At 37.5% G+C, this 16,029-nt stretch overlaps 6 protein-coding genes across 7 annotated transcripts; 1 reads left to right on the top strand and 5 right to left on the bottom strand.

Annotated features, from left to right (window-relative positions):
- Positions 1 to 789: 789 nt before the first annotated feature.
- LOC117376120 (uncharacterized) lies at positions 790 to 3,375 on the bottom strand. The gene is made up of 7 exons (XM_033972526.2): positions 3,032 to 3,375; positions 2,753 to 2,927; positions 2,611 to 2,681; positions 2,315 to 2,476; positions 1,199 to 1,296; positions 1,038 to 1,115; positions 790 to 940 (listed from the first exon to the last, which is right to left on the bottom strand). The coding sequence occupies exons 1-7, from the start codon at positions 3,159 to 3,161 to the stop codon at positions 797 to 799; spliced, it is 858 nt and encodes a 285-aa protein (XP_033828417.2). The 5' UTR covers positions 3,162 to 3,375; the 3' UTR covers positions 790 to 796.
- A 749-nt stretch (positions 3,376 to 4,124) lies between these two features.
- Positions 4,125 to 5,092, bottom strand: LOC117375856 (cytochrome c oxidase subunit 6A, mitochondrial). Its single transcript, XM_033972209.2, has 3 exons — positions 4,955 to 5,092; positions 4,497 to 4,639; positions 4,125 to 4,417 (listed from the first exon to the last, which is right to left on the bottom strand). Exons 1-3 carry the CDS (start codon positions 5,055 to 5,057, stop codon positions 4,328 to 4,330), a joined length of 336 nt encoding a protein of 111 aa, XP_033828100.1. The 5' UTR covers positions 5,058 to 5,092; the 3' UTR covers positions 4,125 to 4,327.
- Positions 5,093 to 6,770: 1,678 nt separating this feature from the next.
- Positions 6,771 to 8,553, bottom strand: LOC117376121 (phospholipase A2, minor isoenzyme-like). The gene is made up of 4 exons (XM_055224230.1): positions 8,464 to 8,553; positions 8,083 to 8,276; positions 7,595 to 7,728; positions 6,771 to 6,889 (listed from the first exon to the last, which is right to left on the bottom strand). Exons 1-4 carry the CDS (start codon positions 8,551 to 8,553, stop codon positions 6,771 to 6,773), a joined length of 537 nt encoding a protein of 178 aa, XP_055080205.1.
- Positions 8,554 to 9,140: 587 nt separating this feature from the next.
- LOC117375855 (phospholipase A2-like) lies at positions 9,141 to 10,947 on the top strand. The gene is made up of 4 exons (XM_033972208.1): positions 9,141 to 9,189; positions 9,696 to 9,852; positions 9,914 to 10,041; positions 10,795 to 10,947. Exons 1-4 carry the CDS (start codon positions 9,153 to 9,155, stop codon positions 10,911 to 10,913), a joined length of 441 nt encoding a protein of 146 aa, XP_033828099.1. The 5' UTR covers positions 9,141 to 9,152; the 3' UTR covers positions 10,914 to 10,947.
- Positions 10,947 to 13,738, bottom strand: prkab1b (protein kinase, AMP-activated, beta 1 non-catalytic subunit, b). Of its 2 annotated transcripts, none has more exons than XM_033972205.2 (8): positions 13,461 to 13,738; positions 13,182 to 13,367; positions 12,673 to 12,842; positions 12,322 to 12,415; positions 12,141 to 12,249; positions 11,748 to 11,881; positions 11,591 to 11,659; positions 10,947 to 11,311 (listed from the first exon to the last, which is right to left on the bottom strand). In XM_033972205.2, the coding sequence occupies exons 2-8, from the start codon at positions 13,326 to 13,328 to the stop codon at positions 11,234 to 11,236; spliced, it is 801 nt and encodes a 266-aa protein (XP_033828096.1). In that variant the 5' UTR covers positions 13,329 to 13,367; positions 13,461 to 13,738; the 3' UTR covers positions 10,947 to 11,233. The 2 variants fall into 2 exon arrangements, with proteins under 2 accessions (XP_033828096.1, XP_033828097.1); XM_033972206.2 differs by having other exon boundaries at positions 10,954 to 11,311; positions 13,182 to 13,347.
- Positions 13,739 to 14,842: 1,104 nt separating this feature from the next.
- On the bottom strand, positions 14,843 to 15,911 carry LOC117376122 (transmembrane protein 233). Its single transcript, XM_033972529.2, has 3 exons — positions 15,736 to 15,911; positions 14,991 to 15,125; positions 14,843 to 14,905 (listed from the first exon to the last, which is right to left on the bottom strand). The coding sequence occupies exons 1-3, from the start codon at positions 15,865 to 15,867 to the stop codon at positions 14,894 to 14,896; spliced, it is 279 nt and encodes a 92-aa protein (XP_033828420.1). The 5' UTR covers positions 15,868 to 15,911; the 3' UTR covers positions 14,843 to 14,893.
- Between the last annotated feature and the right edge of the window lie 118 nt (positions 15,912 to 16,029).

The raw sequence follows: 16,029 nt of genomic DNA on the forward strand, positions 1-16,029 counted from the left end.
CCGATTGGAAATGTCTGGATTGTTGTGAACGCGCTCCGCTGACATCCCAGTCGCTTCACTCAGGGCTCAGGCTCAAAACAGATCTCCTCTTTGCTTAGACACCGTGGAGAAACTGGGATGCTGCTTCTCGAATTTCTTAAGACAGCATTAAATATTAAGATTTTGTACTATCGTTATCGTAGAACACAGTAACTTGTTAAAGAATTCTGATTTTAATAATCCACACTTTTCAGTATGTACATGCATGTTGAGTTTAGCCTACGTGCAATAAAAACTCAACACAACTGACCATATAGTAAAGTATAATTTATTATAAAACTCCAGATTGCAAAAATAAATAACATCTCAATGATTTTCTACATAGGTTTGGTAGAAGTGTGTAGACTAGTACACAAAGGTAATAATCAGACAGAAAGGCAAGATTGTAAATTAAAGCATGAATAAACATAATGCCTACTTGGAAAGGTCTGCACGCTCCTAAAACGAACTGTTGTGAGCAGACTTAGTCTGGCGATAGTCTGGGTCAAACCCTTGTTTCCTTCTTTCAAGTCTTACACTGTGCCCCTCAGTGCTTTAGTGTAGCCCGTGCTGCAACAATGCAAATACAGTTTTAATGACCAAGCAAATACAAAAATCTTTTTTTAAAATTTTACATTTGTCGTGTGAAATTAAGTGAAAATGATAATGTATTTACACACCATTTATATTCTATTATGAGTCATAAAATTATTGGTGTGCAATAGTTCCAATGTATTGCTGTAGAATGAATCAAACTTGTAAAACAGAATATAAATTGTCACGCTAATTGCTTATCTAATAATAAAATTTCTTTCTCCAACTTCTTCATTTTTAGTGCTCGATAAGCCATCAGCTGTTCCCGATTCTCAATTTCCTTTTTGAGATATGTGCAATAAAGAGATCTTAAATCATCCTTCTGCACCTGCAAAATGAAAATTATATATAGAAATATTATTGCCACTACTTTTTTTTTTTTTTTTTTTTTTTTGTAGTTATTGAGATTATAATCTCAGTTTTACCTCAACAGTCCCGCTACTGGAATCATTTTTATTACCAACAGAAATAACTTCTTGCAAAGTGCGGTTGTGCACATCAAGCTAAAAAGAACAAACAACCAAACAAACAAAAATGTTAATCACATGTTTTGCATTAACAACACTGAACCACAATATACACTTACACCTTCATAGTGGGTGTCACTGACGTCTGTCTCATCACTGCTCACGCTCTCCGGTTCAGTCTTTGTTACAGGCATCAGGATAACTGGATGACCTGATACTGTTTGTACAAAATATCAAATGGAATTAGATCTGAAACAATTAATCGCCAAAATCAATTACTAAAAAGCTTCAACTCTTATTTTATTGCCTCAATGATTCGTTTAATTATTACAATTGGTTAAAACCACGTAAAACCGAAGCTCACGGAACCATTGCGGCGCTTGTTTCCGCACGGGGCCTGTTTCCGCATGGAACGTGCACAGCACAGACTGCACAACAGTGAAGAGAGCGGGGGATTTTAATTCCACGAGTGAGTTTATGGAGCCGAGTTCAGTAGGACTGTTCAGGAAAACAGCGATGATAAAAAACAAACTAATACTCACTAAAAGACCACGACGAGAAGCGAAGGCATGCAGGCTAAAGCGAGCGGAACACGGAGCTAGAGCTGGAAAATGACTACCTCAGTGCTACAGACAGAGCTCAAAGCACAACAACAGGATAACGAGATGTAGATGTTAACTCTTAGCTAAAGTGATGGGATACTAAACTTTATTTTCTATTAAATTAATTAATAGAAACTAACTGTAGTTCACACTGAATGTGGCCTGTTTACAATAGTGTCTATTAACAAGTAAATTGGTAATAAAGATTCTAGGGACAATTTGATCTGGTCTTTTATATAAGTGAAATGTTTCTGTTTGGGGAACATACTGATGTGTAAGTAAGATTAAATGTGCTATTTCAAGATAATGAAAAAAAACGTATTTGTTTTAACTATGAACCATAACTTAAAATAACTACTACTATGCAAAGTAAAAGTAGATAATAGATTATTTGATTATTAAAATAATCGATAGAGGCAGCTACAGGAGTAACCCCATGTCAATATACGACCCCAAGTATTAGGCTATTGGATTTTATTTTAAACAACCATTAAACATCATTGAAATAATAATAGAACCACTGAGGTTGCACAGACATGAAAGAGGTTTATTCCTAAAAAATACAAGTTAATTTGTAATAGTCACACTTAAGTCACGCTGTCTCAAATATCCACTGTGGTGAAAGGAACTTACCATTAATATAAGCATTAGATGCCTCAGTGTCACTCAGTGGCTCAATACATTCAGCTGACGGTAAGACTTCTACTCGGACCCTGTCTTTTTGTGGCATGGCATCTGTAGGAGACAGAGGGGGTATAAATCCATTCTTCAACATCTCTGCTCTTCGTCGTCTGGCTGTAATGACAACAAACAATTATTCCTATAATATTTTCAATAATGGGTGGGTTATCATTCAATAGTTGCACAAAATATAATCACAGGCCATATATCCCCTTCAGTTTGACAAACGTGAATGAAATAGTAACTACCTGATTGTATGATGTTTTTATGTTTAATTTTTACTTGCTGCCAACTTCTTTTGTAGCCACTGTCTGAAGCCCTGAAATGTAATTACATTCCCATTACAATGGACAATATAAAACCTTTAATGGCCAAAACGTTTATTCTTACGCATTAATTTTGTCAGCTATTCTCTGCCATGCCTCCTCTCTTAACCTCGAAGCACTTGACGTGTTGGATTTTGCCGTTAATATATCCCTTTCTTCTTCATACAATTTCAAAATTAGTTCTTGCTCTTTGGTGCTGAAAAAATGTGCTCTTTCCTGTTTCCTCATCATTTGAAGTTCTGTAAGAATGAAATAAAAATAAAAAATCACTTTAATTATTTAATCATAGTTGTAATGAATGGTAGCAATTTGTAGATGTATTGTTGGTACATTTATTATTTACCTCGTTCTGCTTCTATGAGTGCTGCGATCGATAATTGATTGCTCTCGCCTTCCACTGCAGCCTGGACGGACGCAGTTATCCGAGATGTTTCAAGGCTAGATTTACTTATCAAATCGTACAGCTCCGCCATTGTGACAGCAAAAAGTCAAGCTTAAGCTACTCTTCTCCCTGTCGTCCCACACGCTTCCACTTCTGTCACCAACAAGACAGCGAAATCGGGTCGCGAAGGAAGGTACCACTGAGGCGAGGGACATCCGCAGGCTTTGTTAACCCTGGATTTTTTAATTCGGCTTAAAGCGCGTTCACGTGAAAAGGCGGAGAGAGGCTTAACTCAGTGACGCACCAGGGGGGCGTGTGCGTAGGATTAATCAGGAGAGGAAAAAAAAGATAAAAAATATCATGCTACATCACAAGATAACCTTTATTTTGTGTAATGTATCGTTATTATTCAAATATACATTGTTTTCAGTGAAGAACTTCCATGTATTAAAGAACTAGGTGCAGACTACAAAATGCCAAGTATAAAACATATTTCATGAGTTTGGTTGTTTCCATCCAAGTATATTTTCCCACATGGAACAAATCTAAATCTAATGACTACTGTATGTAGTAATAGGAAACCTACCTTGCTCCATTGTATTCTAAATGACTGAAGACAAACATTAAGAACCCACAGGCCCAGAAAATACATAGATCTATCATGTGCATATTCCAATCCCTAGCACATAAAAGGAGTTATAAGCATTTGATATAACAATTGTGTTTGACTGGCTCTTCGCCACATGCCTGGATTCTAATTTGGCCCCAAGGGGGAAAAAAAAGGTCACCCCTGGCAGAGTTGCCCCTTGGTGCAATGGACAGCAGGGGTTTTGATCAAAACAGATATGTCCCATGACCAGTGCGAGGGTCATGGTGTCATAACTGTCTCGGTGAACCCTATGCAGGTGTCAGCTCTGACCAATAACTAATGACATCGTCATCAGAATAGGTATGGCACTGTTTGTCACAAGACAGACTCATATGTGTTACAACCCCTACCGGCAATTAAGAGTGACTTCACCCCATCTTCATACTATGAAAACACAAGACAGAGTTAAGTTTATTAATGTTTAATTTACACAGGAAGTTTTGTCATATGGTCCAAGTAAGAATGAACTGTAAGTTTGGGTGCTTAATACATCAAGCACATTGGTAAACAACAAAAAGAAAAGTAAACTGTAGCTCAGCATGTGGTCCAGAACAGAGCGGAGTGAGGACTGGTCCCAAGCCAGTTATGAGGTTTTTTAGAGGAAGAGTCTACTCATCATGACCCTCATAGCCATCAGGTAGAGGATTCACATGGGAATTGTGGAAAAGTGAATGATTTCCATCACCCCATGGGAATTTCTGCAGAACAAAGGAAAAACTTCAGTAAATTCACATTATCACTCTCGGCAGATTATTGTTTCCAATAATGCAAGTTCACCTTAGAGCGAATTCGGAGATGGGGATATGCAACAAACTCTGGCTGTTCATGATCGTGGTGTTGTTCCTTCAGAAATGTGTTGAGCATGCACACAGCAACGCCAGGAAGGGCAACCACGAAAGAAAGGACCTTCCATGTCTTTGCTAAAATATAAGGACATGTTACTTGGGTTAGATGAAAGTAACTGGACGCGAGGTCAATTACTTTAGCAAGTCATGAACCAAAATGTCACTGTACAATGAATACATTTGGTCATCGGCAACAAAGAGGGGGTACAGCAGGCTATGGGTGTATCACGAGATGTTTTTAGATATGTGGAATGTGTTGTGATGTTCATATTGATAAAGGGGTGCTGTTTTCGCTACCAGAAGCTAATGCTAGCAAGGTCATTCTCAAACTGCCGGGACAACATGGTTATAATATATTTCATATATGGTTATATAAAAAAGATAGATTACCTGCTTGTTCACCGTGGCCTCCCGCAACAGCAGAAAGCTGTCGCCGGTTCTGAATCAAACTGGACCTCACCAGAGCCTGCGAAACGCGTCCGAAAGCCGCCATTTTCTATTTCAGTGCGAGACCGAGACCGGAAGTCATTTGAAACTAAGGTCACGTGAGGTGAAACTATTCAGCGCGACCTCTAGCGGCGACTGAGGGTTGGTTCAAAAACATAAGATTTTTCAATTTAGGCTTACCAACACCTAATATTTTATTTTTCATCCCAGATATCTGTATTATCTGGTGTTTGAAAAGATGGATTGACTCTTTGAGGATTTGTTCCCATATTTTTAAATATGTTTTTCCCAGAATTTTTTAAACCCCATTTTTCTTTTTTAATTAGTCATAGTAGTGCTGTTAATTGTTAATAAGTATTTTGGAGAGCTGTCTATGAGAAATCATTGCATCAAATTGTGTGCTGAACGGGCTTTAGGGGAGATGTGTCATCTTCTCAAGAGGGCTTTAATTAATTTTTTGGAAAAGATTTACCAGTTGTCTTTAGCCAATGTTTTTTGCAGTATGGGCAAGTTAATATTATTCAGTATAAAATAATCAAACTGTGTTTGATGTAGATTATCAATTTTCTAACCGGTTTCTCAAATAAGCAGAAATGTTAATGAAATAAAAATACAACTTTCAAATGCAGCCAACAAAGTGCCTTTTGCGCCCATTTTTTTTTTTTTTTTTTTTTACTTAAAAGTTAACAACAGCAACTTAAATATTACTTCATTAATTTTGTTGACAGCTCATTTTGAAGTCCACAGTAAGACTGAGAGAATCATCTTTATAGAATTATGGAAGCTCCAGCTACAGATTAGCTATGGTTGAATTACAACTGCAAATGTAAATGCACATCTACTTCCATAATTTATTTATCACAACCCACTTTGATTTTGGCACCAATAAAGATAATGTCAAGAAGGGTGGGTATCTTTCGATTAAGGCTGTTAATTTCTATCAACTACCTCAGTACGTTGGAGCAGTGCCAAAGACTTAAAGGACATATGCTGGTTATAAACAATGTGAAGGAACTGGTAATAATTAAGTTATTTGTTTTTGTGTGTGTGTGTGTGATTTATACACTGTACCATGCAGTCTTTAATATATATTTGATTATTCCCATTCTCACATTTTTGAAAGATTTTTTTGTCATGTTTTCTTACTAGGACTACCTTTCAAAAGTACTTGACCTTGGAGAAAACTACTGCATTGGACTTGTTGAGTGACACTGGAGACGGATGGATGGAAGTGCCAATTCTATCCATGTAAAATATAAAAATATGTTAAATGTTTTATCTCCTAGTATCTTATGTATCCTTCACTCTGTGCTTATATGTTTTATTGGGATTACAGTGATTACAGCAAGAAAGGGGAAAACTGGGCAGCTCAGACACAAACTGTGGAATGATGCAGACTGTAACCTCATGTACTGCTACATCTGTGAGACCAATGTATATATAACATGCAACCCAAAGATGTAGCCAGTTATGGTTTTGATGCCTGTTCAGCTCCAGGTTTAGAGGAAATTTAGAACTTTATGACCTAAATCATTTGTTTAATGGATCCTCATTAAGAATCAATTACTAGATCTATAATTGTAGACATTCAAGAGGCATAGTATAGTATACAGAAATGGCATTTTTCCATATTGTAAATAATTGACTACACAACACAAAGTAAAACAATTTGGCTACCTTGTTATTGCGGAATGTTTTTATATTCTAAGATGAATAAAAACATGAAGAAAAGCAGGTGCATTAACTATGTGTATGTCAGTCATTTGCAGCGGTCACTGGGGAGATGCGCGTTCTCTTCATTATATCCAGCTCCAGCAAAACATATGGCTGCCTTCCTATCACACTCACAGATGAACTGCTCACAGGGGCCGTTTTTCTCTGTAAAAAACAAAAAACAAATGTATACAGTGCTATTAAATGGTTTAATATTAATACTCATAGCTGAGGCTATTGTTCTTGTAAGCCATTATTGGTTGAATTACGTAGGAAGTGGAGACATACACTAGGGCCAGTGGTCAGTATACAAATCAAAATATTCCCTGGAAGGTAGAAACAGTAGTGAATCTGTGCTAGACAATTGTCATCGGATCTGGAGACTGGCCTGAGAGGTCCAGCACAGCTACTGCAGTTTGCAATAGCATCCTGTAGTATAAGGGTGCAAACAGTATAGCAGAAAAGTATGGTTTGTTATTTCAAGATGGTTTCATTGCTTCAAGCAAAGGAACTAGTAGTTTCCAATAATAACCTGCTACACATAAAACAAGAACTAAAATAAAGTTCATTGTTGCTGCATCACTAGACAGAGGCAGAGCTATGGGCTTCCATGTCTCATTTCTATGACCCAATTTATACAAAGCTCTTGGATCATTCCCAGGCACTACCCCCAGCCCTTGACTTAAGTATGTGGGTGAGATCCAGGAAATGAAGGCTTTCAGAGAGAATGCTGTGGACCTCAAGTTCAGCCGTGACATGAAAACCATCTGGGTACTTCATACTACTGAAGTTTAGTCTAAAATTTTTAACAGATTTTGGCCTGGGTAAAAGAGAACCTGCCCAAAAGTCTTAGAATAAACAAACCCTTACTCAAACAGGTGAGAGTTTTGGTGGTTTTGTCGCAACTGTAGTGGTACTTATGTGTGTAGGGGTTATCCAAAATGGGCCAGCAGTCCTTGTGCTGCATGGCGTCACTGTAGCACTGATCATGAATCTGGCAACACCTAAAAAAAAGAGGTAAAGCATCAAGTAAAAACTATAAAGTCATAAGTATCAGATGCTGAATTTTATGGCTGATGTTTGGAATTAAATATGTTAACACTTTGTAATATTGACATATGAATTGGTGTTTGTGTTTAGATGTTATTAAAAAGCTGCAACACCACTACTGTGTCAGTCTACCACAGGACAACTGACTACAGAAGTAGCTTACTACCACCAAGTGTGTAGTGAATGAATAATGCAATGTAAGGCACTTTAAGTATCTTAGAAAAGAACCATTTAAACCCCAAACTAAACAATGCAGTGGTTATAGAATATTTATAGCAAATGTTTTGTACATTCTTATCTGCACTTACCTGTCAAGCTCATCCACTGGTTCTCCAGAGCCCCCGAGGCCACAGTAGCAACCATAGTCTGTGTAATCCAGAATGGGAAAACTGTCAGGCATGGTGCACAAGATCATGGCCCTGAACTGCCACACCGCTCTGTCTTGCAACACTGCAGAAGACAAGAGGAACAAAATTGACAAGGTTAATGTACTTGACCAAACCTAGCTCAAGATCTGGAAATGGGTCCGTGAGCATTGCACTTTGGCTTATGCACTGCTCCTGACAGGTTACCCGGAACATTTCATTTGAAATTCATAGTCAAAACACTCAAAAGTTTTGCCAATATTGGTTTTCAAGTTGTCATTAATTTAGCTTTCCTTACAGTCCTGTAATGTGAAGGTTACTTACGGGCTGGGAGTGGGAGGCAGAGAAGCAGTATGGACAGGGTCTGTGACAGGTGCATCTTGTGAACCATGATGCAGACTGAAGCAGGTGCATTATATAACCTCTAAACAGGTGATCTCTGGCCCAATTGGCTGGAGTCAGCATATCTTCATCATGTACGATATGCAAATGTACCTAAAGATTGTATACAATTTTTTTTTTTTTTTTAATATACAAATCAATAGATTTGTATCACCATTGCTAAATAATAACTAGTCTAACAGCATAAAATCATGGTCCAACATTTATGTGTTTACTTAACTTTACATTTAGTCCATGCTGGCCAAAGTACATTCAGTGCAAAACCATGAGAAATCAGGCAAGTGGCTGGCTGTTTGCTCAGCTGTGTGCTGGGAAATTGGTTTAAATTCAACAAATGTTAAATTGAAGGCCTTGAGGAAGATAAAGTGTACATATGAGAACAACAAGGAACATTCAAATGGGAAATCTCAAAACAGGGACAAACTGGCAGCTATGGATGGATTTTCAAATCAGACAGTTTCAAAATACAATTTGATTGCAAAAAAAAATTAAAATATATTTGAAAGAATACCTTTCACAGTACTCACCACACAGTTCCCTTATCTCCTCTTTTACCTGCTCAGGTATAAAAAGCAGCTTGCATCAGCAGTCACGTTTTTGAGACTGCAACCATGCACCAGACTGCTCTCCTGACCCTCCTTGTTACCGGTAGGAAAAGAAAAAAAATACTGGACTCAATGTGTAATAGATTTAGTAAAGTTTCATTATTTGATTTAGGGAGTGTTCATACCTTTGAACCAAAAACAGTGCTAATTTTTGCCCAGTTTGATTCCAAATGTAGTCTTGGTTTAATTCTGTTCCAGTCCAGATTTAGGTCTGTGTTTAGTCTCAGACATCGTCGCAATTTTGATCTCTAGAGTTGGACTAATGAACTAATGAACGCAGTTTTTAATTGATTAATTCACCAGTTTGAACAGCATTGACACATCAACTGCCCTGTATTTTGTCTGTACTTTGTTGTGATGAGATTTCAATTAACAAGGGAATCAAATCACATACTTAATTCTAGTTTGTGCTATAGTTCATAGCTACTGAGATTTTTTATAATTTAATTTTAGTATTTCTTAATTAATATTTTTTTTAATGAATTTTTATATAAACTAAAACTTCTAGTACATGGTTACTTTGTACTGTGTTTTTGTGTTTGTTGGCAGCTTGTGTGGTCAACGGTGCCACTCTGCCAAAAGCTTTATGGCAGTTTGGAAAGATGATCCAATGCGCTCAGCCTGGAGTCAATCCTCTCATCTTCAATGAATATGGCTGCTGGTGTGGCTTTGGAGGAAAAGGGACCCCTGTGGATGAGCTGGACCAGTAAGAACACATTATATTATGTGTTTTCACTACAGCATATTTAAGTCTAAATATCTGGTAGGTGCTGTAAGGTGCATGACAAATGCTATGAAGCTGCCAGAAAACTTCCTGGATGCTCAGCTATTGCGGATCTTCCTTATGTTCTGGTTTATGATCACACCTGCTCCAATCAGAGAGTCACCTGCTCAGGTAAAACAAAATGACAGCATAATGTTGTTCTAGGAGTGTTCATCATGTTCTAAGAATAGGGAACATCTTTTTGACTGTTTGCCATTAATTTGCAAGTACAGCATTACCAAGCCACAAAAAATAGGATCATCAGGATAAAACATAAATTGAAAAACCTAAAACTGTATCTCCCATTAGGACAATAAAACTTCCAGTTGAATTAGTGCAACTCATATTTTGATAATGTGTGATAATGTTCTTTTTCTCCAACAACTGCATTTATCAGTAAAAGGTCTTTCATAATTATAATAATAATGCCTTACAATTGTAATGCGCTTTACAGGCTTGTCAAAGCCTCTCAAAGTGCTACACTATAGTCATTATTCATTCACTTCCACTTGGTGATGGTAAGCTACTATTGTAGCCACAGCTGCCCTGGGGCAGACTGAGAGAAGCAAGGCTGCCAATCGCTTTTATACTAGGCAATGTGAGTGAAGTGTCTTGCCCAAGGACACAACAACAGAACCTGAACAGAACTCCTCCGACCTTCAGGTTGGGGGACCAAAGCTCTAACCACTGATCCACGGTCGCCCCATAATAATAGTCCTTTAAAGTGTGTGCTTAAACAGATTATGACATGCTGATATCAGCAATTAATCTAATTTTTAGGATCTATAAATAAATCATAATATGCATAATAAATAAATAATCATATTCAACTACTATTACCTATAATTTATTATCTTTATTGACTGATCTTTCCTCTGTCTGCAGACACCAATGATACGTGCCAGTTAGCTGTGTGCGAATGTGACCGCGTGGCAGCTCACTGTTTTGCTGAGAAACCATACAACCCTGAAAACAAGAACCTGGATCCCAAATTCTGTGTCTGAGTTAAAAAATAAAACCAAACACATAAGACAAGAAGCATTCCATGCATTCCATTTATTTTTTTTAGTTATTCCCTCATTATTGTAACAAAAGTGGCTGATGTTTTGGTGCCAAGACTACAAAAGAAAAATAATTGCAACAGTAGATATTGTACTACAATACAATACAAAATACAATACAAAAATAACCAAAAGTATTTTTTAAATTATTTTTAAGCTACATTGATGAGTGCAAAAGCAACTGAATTGGAATGTACAGATTGAAAAATTATCAATTATGTAGTTGTGTACATTACATTACATCAGCAGTTATGATTTCTGCTTTAAATGGGTTTGTAGAGAAGTGTTGTCACATACTTCTTTTTGTAGCGGTGAGTTGCACTGAGAACCATGACTCCATCCTGAAATAACATGAAGAAGCATAATTTAGCTCTTTTTAGTCCCCAAAAATTGCCTGTTGCCTGGCCAATAAATTGTATTTATTGAGTTCAAAAACACATTTTTTATTTAATAGGTTCGACATACATTTAAATAGACTTTTACAGCCTTATTTGCTGCTAATATACCCAACTGACTGCCACTTCAGCATTATATCATCTCAAATATTTCGAAATGCAACCTAAAACCAAAGATGAGGAACCATATTATCTATATATGTTTGTTTCATTTGACTTCATTACCTTTATGGACAGAGCATACAGATGATTGAGCATCACATGGTTTGGCTCTGGAAGCAGTGTTGGGTCGCACTAATGAAATAAAATAAAACAATTCAAATTAAAACTGCAGCAAATTAAAGTTCATGTCATATTTAAGTCTAGATTGTGTTGTGCTTACAGAGATGCCAGTGTCTTTGTTGAGCAACACTTGCAGCAGGTGTGGAGGTAAATAAGGGGGATGTTTCAGTTTGTCTTCAGGTTTGATTGAGTAAGAGTCCTGATGGTATGGACCCGGTGGAGAACTGGACAATTCTGAGAAGTTTTTCTTTTATTATTAGTACATTTTAAAATACATACAAATATGTTTATGTTCTCACCTTTTCCTTTCCTGCTTATTATTACATATTACTACAACATTAGAATTATAATAAACCACAACTTGCCTATAAAATGGTTAAACCAAGGCTTAAATTGAAGTTTAAGTGAATAGCTGGACAGCAATTTACTCATACCCATTGCCTCCCAGTTTCTAATAATTTTATTTGAACTGATACAAAAACATATTTTGTACCTTCGGCTGAATCCTCAGAATCAAGTCGTAAGGCATCAAACACTTCAAAGTCAGTCCTCTTCACCTGGATCATATTATTCACTGTCCCAGTTTTAGAAGTCACTACAGACTGTGGGATGCAAAGGTGTACATGTTTAAATCTATCAAAAAATCTTGATGATTTCAGCTATCAAAGACTCACCCCGGTTGGATCTAAAGTCCACTGTCCGTCTACACAAAACTTATACTGGTGCTCTCCCTCAGGGAGATCCACAATAGCCACAAAATTGTTCTGACTAAGATCAAAACACATAGAACAGAATGCATATGTATAATTCATTGTTTTATGGTAATTCCTTGAGAGAGTAGAGGTTGACACAAACCAGCAACTCCTGTAATTAGGTGGGCTACACTAGACATTGTTTGGACAGCTGTATAGCTAACTACCAATCATTCACCATCTCATTTACTAAAAGGCGATTTTGATTCACAGATTCACAAAACACAGGCAATAGAAAAAGTATACAATGTCTACTCTATGAAACTATTATACCTTTTATTTAGTGGGATTTTGGAGGCCCAGTTGTTGAATGAGCCGGACACGTAGACGTCTTTGGCTGCTCCTGTCCACCTGAACACCGTCGGTCTGGCCTGAGTCGATCCTTTGGTTAAACTCTCAAGGTCTCGCTGCCATTCAAAAAATTCCTGCATCTCAGAATTAGTCTAGACAGAAAAGACCGCAAAACATTTTTAATTCACTGCTGCTTCGTGTAACAACTCAATCTATGGGCATCCTTGATTCCAGCAGTGTGTTCAAGATAAATTAACAGTGAATACAAAAGACCACAGAAGACATCAACTGAAAAGGTCATTTAAATTAATCTAGCCACAAGAAATCAAAGTTGTACACTTTGGGCCAGCTAGTTCCATAGTCACGGAGGATTACATATGAATCATCATCAGTATAAAATAAGTATGCAAACTGTAGTGTGTATTTTATAAATTAAATTACATTGAAACACAAGCGATTGTACTTTTGGGTTTACTGGAGTTTTCCCATACCTTTTGGTCTTCTCTGTTGAACAGGTCTGCGTCCTCGGTGCTGTCCATCAGAATTTTGGGCCGTGCATCTTTTCCTCCCTGTTGTCCATCTCGATACGAGGGAGACCTTTCCCCCTGACCGCCCCGGTCACTGCTGCTGTTCCCCATAGAGGACAGACTCCACTATCTGCGGCCAAAATACTACTGCTGTGAGCCCAAACACATCCACAATGGAGACATGAAGAGACAATTTATGGGAATTGTTGGATTTTATATCAGTTACACTACTGAGAAACTTACCTGAAACTTCTGATCAAGCGTGAGTCTTTCTGGAGGACGTATGTTTTGGCTTCTTGAAATTGTATAAAATTGTCCCGTTCGCTTAGTTCTTGGCTTCGTTTCGGAAGAAAGTTTATTATTGCAGAAAGAAGTGCCCAAAACCGGCCAACTACTTCATAGATCCAAGTTTAGTCTTCTTTTACTAAAAACTCTTTATGAAAGTTTACTAAGATTGTTTTCCGCAAAAAAACACACCTCTTCCGCCTGCAGCACGCGCGGGGTTAAAGTTTAACCCTATCAGCGCCAAACAACATGGGACTGATACAAACGTACAGTGAGACAACAGATATGTTTTTCCATTTTTCCTGTTAAAATATATTGCTCTACCCTCTGTGGTGTTAAATGACATTGGTTCTCACAGCTCTCACATGTTGTTATTATTGTGACCATCACATGAAAACATACAGTCATCAAGATTTTATTGCTGACTAAATGAAAACCTGCTGTCATCAAGGTGTCCAGCAATTACTAAAAGGTAAAGTTCTATAAATTGCCCTTTAGCACCATGCAAGCTTAATTTTCTCAAAATAATTCCAGTGAATATGGAAAAAAATAATCAAACCTTATTTAGGCTCACTTTTCACGTGCTTATCTCCATGGAGAAAAGGAAAGTTGCTTAGTTAAGCTTTAATTAGAACCAACCGATCAGTAAGTTTTTTGTCAGTGACTCTGCACATTATTGGTGCTATTTGAAGGATCTGAGCTAAAAGTCTCCCATAATAAGACACTTTCTCAAAGAAACATTTTGCCACCTGCCGTGGGTTATCAGTCACGCATGCGCAAAAGCGACACAGCTCTGGACGAGCCCGGGGAGTGGTCAGTTTGGAGCGTTGAGCCTAGACATGGATCTGAGGGACAGAGTCCATTCGGTAACTAGCCCCTTTTAATGTCTTCACTACACAGAGATGTTGCAAATACGGTCATTACATTTTTAATTTAACCACCATCTGAAGCCATAGAAACCCCCACGGATTATGAGATTCAAAATCTGTACCCCTAATATTAAAATATTACTCTTTGATTGTCTCTACTTTAGCTTGAAGGCACTGATATGATTAATTTATGGATAAATGTCATATGATATTAGAAGAGTCTGACTGCAACTGCTGCTACAGAGACAGAGACATGCTGTTTCAGTGACGTAAATCCTCTCCAACTATTGCAATTATACAGAAAGCCTTTTATTTACTTTTTGCACACAAGATTACAGACAGACTCCAAAGAAACATTACCATTACATGACAATACATTATTTTGAATGTGAACAGATAACAGTGTAACTAAAATTAATGTTGTCTTAGTAGCAAAAATAATAATAATAAAAAAAGCAAAAAAACATTTTACGCAGTACAAAGTTCCCTTAACAATTAGAAATAGGTCTTCTTTTCAGATGGTTAGACCATATTCTGGAATTAAGAATAGATTATTTTAAATATTAATAGCATATTTCAAAATATAATTTAAAATACATATCACAAATATCCTTTGTACCGCTGTAAAGTGCACAATGATGTAAGCAGTTATAATTGCCAGCCCGATCACCAGAGACACAATGCCCAGGTGCAGAGCTTTCCTCCCCAAACGCTGGGACCCTTCGAAGTCCTGTTCATCATAGCTCCTCTGGGCCTGAGACAGAACACATTTACTTAAGCGGAACTGGGAAAAGGAGTAGTAGTGGTGTTTAGTAGTCTATTTAAAAGACTAAAAATAAATGGCCATGTGACTTGTACGTGAACACATTTCAAATGATTCACATTCTTGAGAAGTAGAGAAATATGTAATTGCTTTGATCGTCCAGTTACTTACAGCCGCAACAGCTGCTGGAGCTTTGATTTCTGCTTGACACCTTTTGAACTCAGCTGTGAGACTTAAGGGACACACACACTGCTAACCTCAGCCTGTCCCAGTATAATTATTGAGCACAGAGTATTATAAATAAATGGAAAAATTTAGTTTATATGTAGTTTTATAATTGAAGATCATTTAAATCAATGACATTCCATTATATTAAACTATTTGTACCCAGCATTGTGCTGCTTAGCACAGCTCAGCCACCACTGGCAGAACAATTGTTTTTCATACATCAGTCTTTAACTGGAGCAAAATTAAATTTCTGAAATTGACAGAGGAACAGAATAATCCTCTTTATTCTGAAAATTTGCAACATAATTAGGAAACAAGTATTCAACAAAGATGGTTCATTACAAAACCTATATGCACATGCAAAGTAACTCACCATGACAGAAAAGACCAGTGCCACAATGTTGATGGGCCATGCAGGGCAGAAGCAGGTGACCATGGTGAAGCACAGGTAGTTCCTCAGAGGGGGAGGACCACCCCGACCGGGACCCTGTGAGCTTTGGGACATCCGCTCTGCTCTCCACTGAAGCTCTGAGGGGTGTATGTCCAGGACCTGACTGACTGGACTGAAGTGCTCCAGGAGAGAGAACAGCAGAGGCAGGGGAGGAGCGTGAAAGCATGTTTAACATATAAATAAAGCACAGTAATAAAAATGTATATTTTATAATAT

Source organism: Periophthalmus magnuspinnatus, chromosome 9, assembly GCF_009829125.3.
Source record: "Periophthalmus magnuspinnatus isolate fPerMag1 chromosome 9, fPerMag1.2.pri, whole genome shotgun sequence".
Classification (NCBI taxonomy): Eukaryota; Metazoa; Chordata; class Actinopteri; order Gobiiformes; family Gobiidae; genus Periophthalmus; species Periophthalmus magnuspinnatus.

What these genes read in the sequence shown, in the direction of transcription:
- LOC117375856 (XM_033972209.2), bottom strand. Translation starts at nt 5,057, where the DNA reads ATGGCGGCTTTCGGACGCGTTTCGCAGGCTCTGGTGAGGTCCAGTTTG. An exon ending in AGGCCACGGTGAACAAGCAG is followed by an intron (nt 4,640 to 4,954) that starts GTAATCTATCTT and finishes CTTATATTTTAG; the next exon opens with CAAAGACATGGAAGGTCCTT. An exon ending in ATCTCCGAATTCGCTCTAAG is followed by an intron (nt 4,418 to 4,496) that starts GTGAACTTGCAT and finishes TTTGTTCTGCAG; the next exon opens with AAATTCCCATGGGGTGATGG.
- prkab1b (XM_033972205.2), bottom strand. Translation starts at nt 13,328, where the DNA reads ATGGGGAACAGCAGCAGTGACCGGGGCGGTCAGGGGGAAAGGTCTCCC. An exon ending in ACAAAGACACTGGCATCTCT is followed by an intron (nt 11,660 to 11,747) that starts GTAAGCACAACA and finishes TTATTTCATTAG; the next exon opens with TGCGACCCAACACTGCTTCC. An exon ending in TGTATGCTCTGTCCATAAAG is followed by an intron (nt 11,312 to 11,590) that starts GTAATGAAGTCA and finishes ATGTTATTTCAG; the next exon opens with GATGGAGTCATGGTTCTCAG.
- LOC117376121 (XM_055224230.1), bottom strand. Translation starts at nt 8,553, where the DNA reads ATGCACCTGCTTCAGTCTGCATCATGGTTCACAAGATGCACCTGTCAC. An exon ending in CCAGTGGATGAGCTTGACAG is followed by an intron (nt 7,729 to 8,082) that starts GTAAGTGCAGAT and finishes TCTTTTTTTTAG; the next exon opens with GTGTTGCCAGATTCATGATC. An exon ending in CAAAACTCTCACCTGTTTGA is followed by an intron (nt 6,890 to 7,594) that starts GTAAGGGTTTGT and finishes TGTTTTTTACAG; the next exon opens with AGAAAAACGGCCCCTGTGAG.
- LOC117376122 (XM_033972529.2), bottom strand. Translation starts at nt 15,867, where the DNA reads ATGTCCCAAAGCTCACAGGGTCCCGGTCGGGGTGGTCCTCCCCCTCTG. An exon ending in CACTGGTCTTTTCTGTCATG is followed by an intron (nt 15,126 to 15,735) that starts GTGAGTTACTTT and finishes GTTCTGTCTCAG; the next exon opens with GCCCAGAGGAGCTATGATGA.
- LOC117376120 (XM_033972526.2), bottom strand. Translation starts at nt 3,161, where the DNA reads ATGGCGGAGCTGTACGATTTGATAAGTAAATCTAGCCTTGAAACATCT. An exon ending in ATAGCTGACAAAATTAATGC is followed by an intron (nt 2,682 to 2,752) that starts GTAAGAATAAAC and finishes ATTACATTTCAG; the next exon opens with GGCTTCAGACAGTGGCTACA. An exon ending in CCAGTAGCGGGACTGTTGAG is followed by an intron (nt 941 to 1,037) that starts GTAAAACTGAGA and finishes TTCATTTTGCAG; the next exon opens with GTGCAGAAGGATGATTTAAG.
- LOC117375855 (XM_033972208.1), top strand. Translation starts at nt 9,153, where the DNA reads ATGCACCAGACTGCTCTCCTGACCCTCCTTGTTACCG. An exon ending in CCTGTGGATGAGCTGGACCA is followed by an intron (nt 9,853 to 9,913) that starts GTAAGAACACAT and finishes AATATCTGGTAG; the next exon opens with GTGCTGTAAGGTGCATGACA. An exon ending in TCAGAGAGTCACCTGCTCAG is followed by an intron (nt 10,042 to 10,794) that starts GTAAAACAAAAT and finishes CTCTGTCTGCAG; the next exon opens with ACACCAATGATACGTGCCAG.